We start from the raw sequence: 13,526 nt of genomic DNA, 5'->3' as shown, positions 1-13,526 counted from the left end.
AACAAGGCTGTATATTGCCATCCTGCTTATTTAACTTCTATTCGAAATACATCATGTGAATGCCAGGCTGGATGAATCACAAGATGGAATCAAGACTGCCAGAAGAAATATCAACAGATTCAAATGTACAGATGATACCACTCTAATGGCAGAAAGTAAAGAGGAACTAAAGAGCCTCTTGATGAGGGTAAAAGAAGAAAGTGAAAAAGCTGGCTTAAAACTCAACACTCAAAAAACTAAGATCGTGGCATCTGGTCCCATTACTTCATGGCAAATAGAAGGGGAAAAATTGAAAACAGTGACACATTATATTTTCTCGGTCTCTAAAATCACTGCAGACAGTGACTGCAGCCATGAAATTAAAAGACGCTTGCTTCTTGGAAGGAAAGCTATGACAAATCTAGACAGCATATTAAAAAGCAGAGATATCACTTTACCAACAAAGATCTGTATAGTCAAAGCTATGGTTTTTCTAATAGTCAGGTATGGATGTGAAATTTGGACCATAAAGAAGACTGAGTGCTGAAGAAATGATGCTTTTGAAACGTGATACTGGAGAAGACTTAAGAGTCCCTTGGACTGCAAAGACATCAAACAAGTCAATCCTAAAGGAAATCAACCCTGAATATTCATTGGCGGGACTGATGCTGAAGCTGATGCTCCAATACTCTGGCCACCTGATGCAAAGAGCTGATTCACTGGAAAAGGCCCTGATGCTGGGAAGGATTGAGGGCAGGAGGAGAAGGGGGTGACAGAGGATGATGGTTAGATAACATCACTGACTCAATGGACTTGAATCTGAGCAAACTCTTGGGGATGGTGAAAGACAATAGAGCCTGGTATGCTACAGTCCATGGTGTCACAAAGAGTCAGACATGACGTAGAGTGACTGAACAACAACAACAATCCCAATTTGTGTATCTTATATTGGGTACGCGAAAAGCAGAGCCTAAAACAGGGATTCTTGCACAACAGATTTATAAGGAAGTACTCTCAGGAGAAATCATTAAGAAACTGATGGATACATGATAAGGTAGTAGAAAAAGATAAGCCAAAATGATGTTTCATTTGAATGCTATCCTCATCTGACCCCATGGATGAGTCATGTGAATGATCACAAATCTATCCTTCCAGAGGCAAGGTGGTTGGATATCAGTTATCACCAGTTTTGGACTGACTCTGAGGGCAGAAACCTCCAGGTGTGGTGGCTTTTTAAGGCTGAGAACAAATACTTGGAGAACAGTGTGTGAGAACTGTGTGAACCACTAGCAGTCATGTTCATCGCAGCACTGCTTATAATAGCCAGGACATGGAAGCAACCTAGATGTCCATCAGCAGATGAATGGATAAGAAAGCTGTGGTACATATACACAATGGAGTATTACTCAGCAATTAAAAAGAATACACTTGAATCAGTTCTAATAAGGTGGATGAAACTGGAGCCTATTATACAGAGTGAAGTAAGCCAGAAAGAAAAACACCAATATAGTATACTAATGCATATATATGGAATTTAGAAAGATGGTAACAACAACCCTGTATGCAAGACAGCAAAAGAGACACAGATGTATATAACAGTCTTTTGGACTCTTTGAGAGAGGGAGGGGGGATGATTTGGGAGAATGGCATTAAAACGTTTATAATATCATATAAGAAACGAATCGCCAGTCCAGGTTCGATGCAGGATACAGGATGCTTGGGGCTGGTGCACTGGGATGAACTGGAGGGATGGTATGGGGAGGGAAGTGGGAGGGGGGTTCAGGATAGGGAACACGTGTACACCCGTGGCAGAAGCATGTTGATGTATGGCAAAACCAATACAATATTGTAAAATAAAAAAATTAATTAATTAATTAAAAAAAAACCCAAAGATCCTGAAGGGAACTTTCTTCTCTTAGAGCTGGGACTTCTAGATGCACAGAGCCCACAGACATGGTGAAGGAGGCATAAATTCTGGACCACATGGATGACTGGGAGTGAAGATGAGTGGGGTGACCCTCTTCAAACTCTGTGCTGTATTAATGTATTCTAATGGGAGGCCTTGGGTACAGATGATAGGTAAAAATTTTAAGAAGGAGAACACAAATGATGTCTCTCCTCAGTGATGTTTTGATTTTCATTGAAAAAAATTCAATGTGCTATCTGTAGTAATTTCCCATTATGGTTCTTAACCGATGTTCTGTTTTTCATCCAAGTATAGCTTTTGGTTTTGATATTACAACCATCAGAAAGAGTAAAAAGAATTATCCATTTTTCCATTTAAAATTGCTCAAAGTTCAATGTTTCAAATTCAGGATCATTTTTCTCTACTATATGTAGGGTACCAATTATTTTTTAATATTTTAGCTGCTTCTCCTTCCAATGTAAAATAGCTTAAGGAGGTGGGTCTCAAACTTGTCTGCACAATAAGATTCCCTGAGAAGCTTTAAAAAATTCTGACACACACCATACACCAGACCAGTTAAATCAGAATTTTTCTGGACAGAAGCCAGGCAGCAATGGTTTTTTAAATCACTCTTCAATTGATTCCATTATGCAGCCTGCTTTGTGAACCACTGGTCTTTGGCTGTGATTCTCTTCACACTTCTTTATAATGATGACATACCCTGCTTTTGCAGCTGTTTCAAAAACAGGTTTCTTAATCTCCCGGAAATATATAGGAAACACTCCCCTAGTAATCAAAAACTCTCTTATGTTTCATTTCCCCCTAACATCTCACATATAACAAATCAAGTGAAAATCTCTGTCCCCCATACACCATGTTACCTGACAATATAATTATTCAAATGTCTCATATACTTTAGTTTTGCAAACACAAGTTTATAAAATAAAAACATAAGAATCAAGTGTTTACTAAGAAAATTTATTGTGATAAAAATATTCCAAGGGACCTCCCTACACCAATAGTGGGAATGTAATTTGGTACAACCACTATGCAGAACAGTATCGAAGTTCCTTTAAAAAGTAAAGATAGAGCTACCATGTGATCCAGCTATTCCACTTCTGGCAATATATCCAGTTCAGTTCAGTTCAGTTCAGTCACTCAGTCGTGTCCGACTCTTTGCGACCCCATGAATCGCAGCACGCCAGTCCTCCCTGTCCATCACCAACTCCTGGAGTTTACCCAGACTCACGTCCATTGAGTCAGTGATGCCATCCAGCCATCTCATCCTCTGTCGTCCCCTTCTCCTCCTGCCCCCAATCCCTCCCAGCATCAGAGTCTTTTCCAATGAGTCAACTCTTTGCATGAGGTGGCCAAAGTACTGGAGTTTCAGCTTTAGCATCATTCCCTCCAAAGAAATCCCAGGGTTGAACTCCTTCAGAATGGACTGGTTGGATCTCCTTGCAGTCCCTTGGACTCTCGAGTCTTCTCCAACACCACAGTTCAAAAGCATCAATTCTTTGGCGCTCAGCCTTCTTCATAGTCCAACTCTCACATCCATACATGACCACAGGAAAAACCATAGCCTTGACTAGACGAACCTTTGTTGGCAAAGTAATGTCTCTGCTTTTGAATATGCTATCTAGAGAAAATCATAATTCAAAAAGATGCATGTGCCCCACTGTTCATTGCAGCACTATTTACAGTAGTCCATACATGGAAGCAACCTAACTGTCCATTGATGGAAGAATGGATAAAGATAATGTGGCATATAATATTTAATATTATATATATTACCACAAAGAGTCTGTCTGCAATGCAGGAAACACCAGTTTGATTCCTGGGTCAGGAAGAGCTCCTGGAGAAGGGACAGGCTACCCACTCCAGTATTCTGGCCTGGAGAATTTCATGGACTATATAGTCTATGGGTCACAAAGAGTCAGACATGGCTGAGCAACTTTCGCCAAAAGGTATATATAGATATATAGATATATATAGATACATGTTGGAGAAGGCAATGGCATCGCACTCCAGTACTCTTGCCTGGAAAATCCCATGGACGGAGGAGCCTGGAAGGCTGCAGTCCATGGGGTCGCTGAAGGTCGGACACGACTGAGTGACTTCACTTTCACTTTTCACTTTCATGCACTGGAGAAGGAAATGGCAACCCACTCCAGTGTTCTTGCCTGGAGAATCCCAGGGACAGAGGGGCCTGGTGGGCTGCCGTCTATGGGGTCACACAGAGTTGGACACGACTGAAGTGACTTAGCAGCAGCATAGATACATGTATGTGTATGTATATATATATACACACGCACACATATATATGAATATATATAATGGAATATTACTTAGCCACATAAAAGAATACCATAATACCATTTGCATTGACATGGGTGGACCTGGAGATTGTCAACTGAGTGAAGTAAATCAGAGGAAGGCAAATATCACATGAAATTGCTTTTATGTGGAATCTGGGGGAAAAAGGTACAAATGAGCCTGTTTACAAAACAGAAATAGAGTCACGGATGTAAGAAACAAACTTATGGTTACCAAGGGGGAAGTGGGGAAGGATAAATTGAGAAATTGGGATTGACATACACACTATATTGACCTAGCCTGTTGCTCAGTCGTGTCTGACTTTTTGGGACCCCATGAACTGTAGCCCACCAGGCTCCTCTGTCCATGGGGATTCTCCAGGTTATAATACTGGAGTGGGTTGCCATGCCCTCCTTCAGGGGATCTTCCCAACTCCGGGATCGAACCTAGGTCTCCCACTTGACAGGCAGATTCTTTGCCATCTGAACCACCAGGGAAACCCAAGAATACTGGATTCCCCTATCCCTTCTCTGCGGGGAAATTCCTGACTCATGAATTGAACTGGGATCTCCTGCATTTCAGGCAGATTCTTTACCAGCTGAGCTACCAAGGAAGCCCATACACACACTACTACATATAAAATAGATAACTAATAAGACCCTATTGTATAGCACAGAGAACTGTACTCAATACTCTATAATGACATACATGGGAACAGAATCTAAAAAAAGAGTGGGTATATGAGTATGGATTCACTTTATTGTACAGCAGAAACTAAAACAACATTGTAAATAAACTATGCTCCAATAAAAGTTAATGAAAAACCATGGCAAGGTATTTCAGTTCAGTTCAGTCATTCAGTCGTGTCTGACTCTTTGTAACCCCATGAACTCACCAGGCTTCCCTGTCCATCACCAACTCCTGAAGCTTGCTCAAATTCATGTACATCGAGTCAGTGATGCCATCCAACCATCTCATCCTCTGTTGTCTCCTTCTCCTCCTGCCTTCAATCTTGCCTAGCATCAGAGTCTTTTCCAATGAGTCAGTTCTTCACATCTGGCCACAAGGTGGCCAAATTATTGGCCAGCTTCAGCATCAGTCCTTCCAATGAATATTCAGGACTGATTTCCTTTAGGATGGACTGGTTTGATCTCCTTGCAGTCTAAGTTACTCTCAAGAGTCTTCTCCAACACCACAGTTCAAAGTCATCAATTCTCCCATGCTCAGCTTTCTTTATAGTCCAACTGTCTCATCCATACATGACTACTGGAAAAACCATAGCTTTGATTAGACAGACCTTTGTTGGCAAAGTAATGTCTCTTCAGTGACAAACAAGGTCAAACAACCAACAGGGAGGGTCAAACAACCAACAGGGAGGGAACACAGTCCTACAGATCAGACAAACAGATTAAATTTTTAATGAGCATGGCCCTGTCCACCAGAGGGATAAGACCTGGCTCTACCCACCACCATCCTCTCTTGCACAAGCCTCTTAGACAGCCTCATCCACCAAAGGGCAGACAGCAGAAACAAAACCTACAACCCTGCAGCCTGCATAATGAAAACCATAGTCACAGAAAGTTAGACAAAATGAAATGGCAGAGGATTATGTCCCAGATGAAGTAACAAGATAAAACCCCAGAAAAACAACTAAGTGAAGTGGAGACAGGCAATCTTCCTGAAAAGAATTCAGGATTATAATGGTGAAGATCATCCAGGATAGCAGAAAAAGAATGGAGGCAACAATTGAGAAAATGTAAGAAATGTTTAATAAGATCTAGTACTCTTGCTTGGAAAATCCCATGGGCAGAGGAGCCTGGTAGGCTGCAGTCCATGGGGTCTCAAAGAGCCGGACACGACTGAACGACTTCACTTTCACTTTTCACTTTCATGCATTGGAGAAGGAAATGGCAACACACTCCAGCGTTCTTGCCTGGAGAATCCCAGGGACGGAGGAGCCTGGTGGGCTGCCATTGATGGGGTCACATACAGTCAGACATGACTGAAGCGACTTAGCAGCAGCAGCAGAAGAACTAAAGGACAAACAAACAGAGATGAGCAATATAACAACAAATGAAAAATCAATAGCAGAATAACAGAGGCAGAAGAATGGATAAGTGACCTGAAAGACAGAATGGTATAAATCACTGCCACAGAACAGAATGAAGACAGTTAAGAATGTCATCAGAAGATGACCAACTTGTCTGTGTTTGCCTGAGACTTTCCTGGTTTAAGCATTGTAAGTCCTAAGGCTTGGAAGCCCCCAAGCCCTGGGCAAATAGGAATGATTGGTCATCCCGCCATGAAATTAATTGGTAATAGCTAAAATGCAACATTGGTACTTCATCAGTACAGCTCCTAATGCATCAATGTTAATAATTCTCACAGATTATATGCCAAGCTAAAGATGCTAGACAGAAAAGAGACTACAGTATATATCTTTTGCTTGAGTTTCTAGATCAAAACTAATCTGTGGTGAAAAATATTAAAACAATGATTGTCTCTATAGATGTGGGAAGTTTAATGAAGTGACTTGTGGGAACTTTCTGATGTAATAGAAATGTGCTCTATCTTGGTAGGTGTGGAGGTTACATGGATGTATCCATTTATCAAAACTCATCAAATAACACGTTAAGATTTGTACATTTTGATGTTTTACCTAAAATGTAATAAATTGTAAAATAAAGTTAAAAATATTGACTAGATATATTTATTCATGAATAAACTTCTGTCATTACCAAACTGCCATGTTGGCTAATTTGCCTTCAGCACAATTTTTTTAGTTAAATTACACTACTATGAACTCCTTTGTTGTTGCTTTACTATACTAAATTATTACAATTGTGTGTGTGTGTGTGTGTGTGTGTGTATGGTCTTCCAAGTAAACCATAAATTTCCTGGGAGGTGACTCTGAAGTATATTTGCAACATCATTACATTTGTAATAACAACTGGCAACATGTGTCTCTCAGATAATCCACTCAACAAGTCTGCTTGGTACATAAGGCAGGAACTTGATATAGGCAATTCCTCAAAGCTTAAATGAACAGAACAAATCAGTAGATCCCAGAGTGTGATCCTTGAATCCCACATCAAAATCATCTGGGTGGCTGTTGGAAATGCAGAACCTCAAATTTAACCCTGCAATTAGAAATTCTGGGAGTAGTCTCATGCATACTTAGTCACTCAGTCATGTCCTACCCTTTGCAACTCCATGGACTGTAGCCTGCCAGGCTCCTCTGTCCATTGGGATTCCTCAGGCAAAAATACTGGAATGGGTTACCATACCCTTCTCCAGGGGATCTTCCCAACCCAGGGATTGAACCCAGGTCTCCCACATTGCAGGAGGATTTTTTTTTTTTTTCACCACCTGAGCCACCAGGGAAGCCCTGGTAGTCTCAGCCATCTTTAATAAGATATCCAGAGGATTCTAATGCATTCTCAAGTTGGGCTATCACCAATGGAGGATATGTAGAAATAAAGTTGAATTTACTAAAGTTTACTCACATTTCAAATTTATACAAAAAAACTTGTTCTATAGATTTCCCAGCTTTGGAAGTAAGCTCTGAAGACAGCCACACTCTGATTAGTCAACATTTTTTTTTTTTTTTTTTTTGCTCCACTGAAGAAATATTCTTAATTAGGAATGAGGTAAAAAATAAAAATGAGGCTATGTCTTACAGAATCTAAGAGACGAGCTGGAGAGATATGACACAAACACTTAAGATAGCAAAGTAACCATTTAATCAACAATGTGACCTAGTAGCAGGAACCATAAATTATCTGCCGGGGTTTTAGAATATCAAACATGATCCAAAGTTTGAAACACCCAAGGAAATCCATTCCAGTGGCGTAGAGGTCATCAGTGTCATACACATAGAACTGTTCCATCATCACTGCTCAAAAATGACCCACAGAACAGGGCCTTTTTCTCATGTTCCATGCAAGGTGCCATGCTGTGCAGATGGGATTTCTGCATTGGTCATGGGAAGAAATATACAACAAGAAATATGACTTCCAAAATCCCATCCTGGTGAAAACATAGGAGGGGAGAGGAGAGAAGAAATGTAATTCCAGATGCCAAATATCACGTGATAGCCCTCTGTGGAGGACAATGACACGAGTGTGGGCTAGAAGATGCCAGTGGGTGTGAATCAGAGGAAAAGCAGATTGGATAGAATTTATTGTATCTAGAAAAGAAATTTTGTTTCGAGTAAGATTAAGTCATTAAATAGACAGCCATAATTGTAAATTCTGATAATTACTTAAATGTATGTAAACAAAAAAAGAAAAAGGAAAACATTTTGACAATTAACTGGAGAAATTCACTCTCCTGGAAACCCATCTAGAATCTCCACCCTCTGACACCATGGTCAGCTCCTGCTGTGGCTCTGTCTGCTCTGACCAGAGCTGTGGCCGAAGTCTCTGCCAGGAGACCTGCTGCCCGCCCAGCTGCTGCCAGACCATCTGCTGCAGGACCACCTGCTACCATCCCAGCTGCACTGTGTCCAGCTGCTGCCGCCCTGTCTGCTGCCAGACAAACTGCCGCCCCAGCTGTGGTGTGTCCAGCTGCTGCAGGCCCCAGTGTTGCCAGCCTATCTGCTGTTGCCCCCGCTCCCCCCCCCCGCCCCCCGCTGCATCTCTAGCTGCTGCCGCCCCTCCTGCTGTGGGTCCAGCTATGGTTCCAGCTGCTGCAGGCCTACTTGCTGCATCTCCAGCTGCTGCAGGCCCCGGTGCTGCCAGTCTGTGTGCTGCCAGCCCACCTGCTCCCGCATCTCCAGCTGCTGCCGCCCCTCTTGCTGTGGCTCCAGCTGCTGCCTGCGCCTAGTGTGTGGCCGGGTCTCCTGCCACACCACTTGCTATCGCCCCACCTGTGTCATCTCCACCTGCCCCCGCCCCGTGTGCTGTACTTCTTCCTGTTGCCGAATCTCTGCCCATGATTTTTGTCATACCAAGTATGTCCTCAGAAATCATATAAAATGTGTTGGAGCCAGCCAGTAACTGGGGAATGGGCACAGTGGCCAACTCCTTCTGATTTGGCCTTCAGAGTTGGTGTTCAGTTGTAGGAAGTGACAGATGAAAACATATTTGTCATATGATTTTAACTCAGGCTCAAATACATCTATTCTTAGACCAGTAATGTCTTCATCTGAAGTATACAGATTGTGATGATCTCATATGACATTGTTTTTATATGTTCTTAATAAACACCCATTTCCCTAATACTGAAATCTCTTGATTTGATAAAGATACAACGTGTGTGTGCATGTGTGTATGTGTACATATCTTTCTCACTTTACATTAAGGATCATCTTGCTTCAAATGAAGGAGAGTATGTTCAGGAACAGTTACTTACATTAGGAGTCCTCCTCAACCTACCTCAAGTCCTTTTTTCTCCCTCTTCTTTCCTTTCCTTTCTTCCTTTCCTCCCTCTGTCCTTTGCTCCTTCCTTCCTTCTTTCTCTCCTGTCTTCCTCTCGAAACACAAGACTTTTTCAGAATACTAAGTATACCTTCTAAATCCAGATTTCTGGAAATTAATAAAGATCATGGCAATTTTTCCATAAAAATTCAAAACTTTCTAGTAAATAGATGCTCAAAACTTAAGTACTTCCAGACTAAAACCCCTTCATAATTTTAGTTTCTCATACTTCTGAGATTTCTCCACCTTCTTGTTGGTTTTATTCTTCCATTTTAGACTTTCATCACCTTCCTTGGTCTTACTTAAGAGTGCATGGGCCCTTAAGACTGCATGAGTCTTTGAGACTTAACTTTCTCATCACCAAAACTCAAGTAAACACGATCCTTCTTAGCTGTGAAAATGTGTCAGAATATATGCAATAGTACTATTTCTACACAACTCTAAGAGTCTGTAAGTTTTGTTTCATAATCAGGAGTATATTAAAAACATTTTAAACTCAAAATTTGTTTATATTACCTGTGCTATATTTCTAAATAGTGAACATAACAAAGAGTTTATTATTAGTTCTAGAAAACATTTAGATGTTAACAGACAAAATGGATAGAAGCTGACAGACATCATGTGCGTTTCACCCCAGTGCAGACTGGGAGCTATGTTCTTAGTTTACCATAGAAATGTCTTATACACATTTTCAGATTCACCTTTTTCAACTTACACTGAAATGTTTTGCAGACAGCCCTCTCATTTCATACACTGCTGCTGCTGCTGCTGCTGCGTCGCTTTAGTCGTGTCCGACTCTAGCGACCCCATGGACTGCAGCCTACCAGGCTCCTCCGTCCATGGGATTTTCTAGGCAAAAGTACTGGAGTGGGGTGCCGTTGCCTTCTCTGCATTTCATACGCTAGAATTGACAAATGTTTTATCGTCCTATGTGTTTTTCTTTGATAACTGCTAATTAAAGGATACAGACTATAGCTTTAACATTATGCTTTATTAGTTAGTGCTAAATCAAAGAATGGAGGTGTACACTGTCTTTTTCAGTATTAAAATATCTAAGGCTTATAATTTCCTGTTTTTACAACAAGAACTGGGTCACAATGGGAATGAGATGGCCCCTGTATCTGGATAATAAAAGGACTATTTAAAAAGGCACAGATAGAGTTTAGGGAAAGCAGCACAGAATAGCTCAGCACCCAGGACTCATAATAGCAAGGAACAGCTACCCCTCATCCTATGCAATGACTTGGATGAAGTAGCCCAAGAGTGTGAGACTTCTTAGGGTTGCTCTATACAGGCACTTAATGTACAACAATTGCCACCAGGGAGAGTTATAGTGTTTTAAAAGATCCAAAAGTGACACAGAAGATATTGTAAAAGTAAAAACCATGAGATAAAATTATGAATCAGAAAGTGTGGCTGGAGTGATTATTCTGTGGTCCAGTCAACTTTATCTTAGGATGGATTTCAAGTGAATAGAGCATCCACTAAATGTACCCTTCACTCAGTCTCATTTGGCCATGCTAATCTTCTGTTTGGCACTGTTCAAGCCCTTCTAGATGGAAAATAGTAAGCAATAAATCATTTCAGGAAAGTAACACAATTCTTGCAACAAGCTCTGCTTCAGGAATAGCTAAAGCAAAATCATAATTCCCACAAGCTCCTTTAATAGTCCTGTCTGGTTAGTATGTGGGAAGACAGTTCTCAGAAATTAACAGTAGACTTTCAAGGATAAAACAAGATGGTTCCTCTGAACTGTTCAGATGTAATTTATATACAAGAATTTACAGGAAGCACAAGTCTAACAAGACTAATATGTCACCACAGACTTGGATAGTGTCTTCTTTAAAATGCCAGCCTGAGAGTCCACCCAGGTTCAATTTATTTTCTCATGGCAGGGAACCCAGTGTACGTTTACTGTTTTGCCACATACAGATATTTGAGTTAACTAGCATATTACCCAGAGAAGGCAATGGCACCCCACTCCACTACTCTTGCCTGGAAAATCCCATGGACGGAGGAGCCTGGAAGGCTGCAGTCCATGGGGTCGCTGAGGGTCAGACACAACTGAGCGACTTCACTTTCCCTTTTCACTTTCATGCATTGGAGAAGGAAATGGCAACCCACTCCAGTGTTCTTGCCTGGAGAATCCCAGGGATGGGGGAGCCTGGTGGGCTGCCATCTGTGGGGTCGCACAGAGTCGGACACAACTGAAGCGACTTAGCAGCAGCAGCAGCAGCAGCATATTACCACAATTTTAGACTTGAACTTGTAGCCATTAAGATCAAATTAATATTATATATTAATATTCTAATGCATGAAAAATCATTAATGAATTTTAAAAAAGAAGTCTAAAACTAGACACAAATACACAAGAGAATTTAATATATAAAACCAATACAATATTGTAAAGTAATTAACCTCCAATTAAAGTAAATAAATTTATATTAAAAAAAAACTCATTACCAAACCCTCCCCCCCAAAAAATGATATTAATATTTTCAATACATGGGGGAAAATATATTACTTAATGGTGTTGGGCTATGTTCATATCAGATTCAAAAATGCTTAAACTGCATATTCTATATCTGTATAATACCTAATAGACTAGTTGAGGTATTTCAAATTCTAAAAGATGATGCTGTGAAAGTACTATACTCAATATGTCAGCAAATTTGGAAAACTCAGCAGTGGCCACAGGACTGGAAAAGGTCAGTTTTCATTCCAATCCCAAAGAAAGGCCATGCCAAAGAATGTTCAAACTACTGCACAATTCCACTCACCTCACACACTAGCAAAGTCATGCTCAAAATTCTGCAAGCCAGGCTTCAACAGAACGTGAACCAAGAATGTCCAGATGTTCAAGATGGATTTAGAGAAGGCAGAGGAACCAGAGATCAAATTGCCAACATCTGTTGGATCAGAGGAAAAGCAACAGAGTTCCAGAAAAACACCTACTTCTGCTTTATTGACTATGCCAAAGCCTTTGACTATGTGGATCACAACAAACTGTGGAAAATTCTTAAAGAGATGGGAATACAAGACAACCTGAACTTCCTCCTGAGAAATCTGTATGCAGGTCAAGAAGCAACAGTTAGAACCGGACATGAAACAATGGACTGGCTCCAAATTGGGAAAGGAGTACATCAAGGCTGTATACTGTCACCTTGTTTATTTAACTTATAAGCAGAATACATCATATAAGCTGAGATCTTAAGCAATCTTAAGCATCATATAAGCACAAGCTAGAATCAAGATTTCTGGGAGAAATATCAATAACCTCAGATATGCAGATGAAACCATCCTTATGGCAGAAAGCAAAGAGGAACTAAACAGCCTCTTGATGAAAGTAAAAGAGGAGAGTGTAAAAGCTGGCTTAAGATTCAACATTCAAAAAACAAATATCATGGCATCTGGTCCCATCACTTCATGACAAATAGACTGGGAAACAATGGAAACCATGAAAGACTTCATTTTCTTGGGCTCCAAAATTACTGCAAATGGTGATTGCAGCCATGAAATTAAAAGACACTTGCTCCTTGAATGAAAAGCTATGACCAACTCAGATAGCATATTAAAAAGCAGAGACATTACTTTGCCAACAAAGGTCCATCTAGTCAAAGCTATGGTTTTTCCAGTAGTCATATATGGATGTGAGAATTGGAGATGTATGGCAAAACCAATACAATATTGTAAAGTAAAAAAAAAAAAAGTAAATAAATAAAAGAAAAGAAAGCTGAGCACCGAAGAATTGATGTTTTTTGAATTGTAGTGCTGGATAAGACTCTTGAGAGTACCTTGGACTGCAAGGAGATCAAATCAGTCAATCCTAAAGGAAATCAGTCCTGAATGTTCATTGGAAAGACTGATGCTGAAGCTGAAACTCCAATAATTTGGCCACCTGATGT

At 40.6% G+C, this 13,526-nt stretch overlaps 1 protein-coding gene across 1 annotated transcript; it reads left to right on the top strand.

Moving 5' to 3' along the window:
- The first annotated feature begins 8,569 nt into the window (after positions 1-8,569).
- On the top strand, positions 8,570-9,201 carry LOC109573292 (keratin-associated protein 4-7-like). Its single transcript, XM_070774449.1, has 2 exons — positions 8,570-8,795; positions 8,843-9,201. The coding sequence occupies exons 1-2, from the start codon at positions 8,570-8,572 to the stop codon at positions 9,199-9,201; spliced, it is 585 nt and encodes a 194-aa protein (XP_070630550.1).
- Positions 9,202-13,526: the final 4,325 nt, after the last annotated feature.

This window comes from Bos indicus, chromosome 19 (genome assembly GCF_029378745.1).
Source record: "Bos indicus isolate NIAB-ARS_2022 breed Sahiwal x Tharparkar chromosome 19, NIAB-ARS_B.indTharparkar_mat_pri_1.0, whole genome shotgun sequence".
Taxonomy (NCBI): Eukaryota; Metazoa; Chordata; class Mammalia; order Artiodactyla; family Bovidae; genus Bos; species Bos indicus.
Note: the sequence above shows the minus strand (reverse complement) of the source record. Positions and strands in the feature narration are given on the sequence as shown.

Excerpts from the sequence above, each read along its gene's own strand:
- LOC109573292 (XM_070774449.1), top strand. The coding sequence starts at position 8,570 with ATGGTCAGCTCCTGCTGTGGCTCTGTCTGCTCTGACCAGAGCTGTGGC. Across the intron at positions 8,796-8,842 it reads CAGGCCCCAGTGTTGCCAGC|CTAGCTGCTGCCGCCCCTCC; the intron begins CTATCTGCTGTT and ends CCCGCTGCATCT.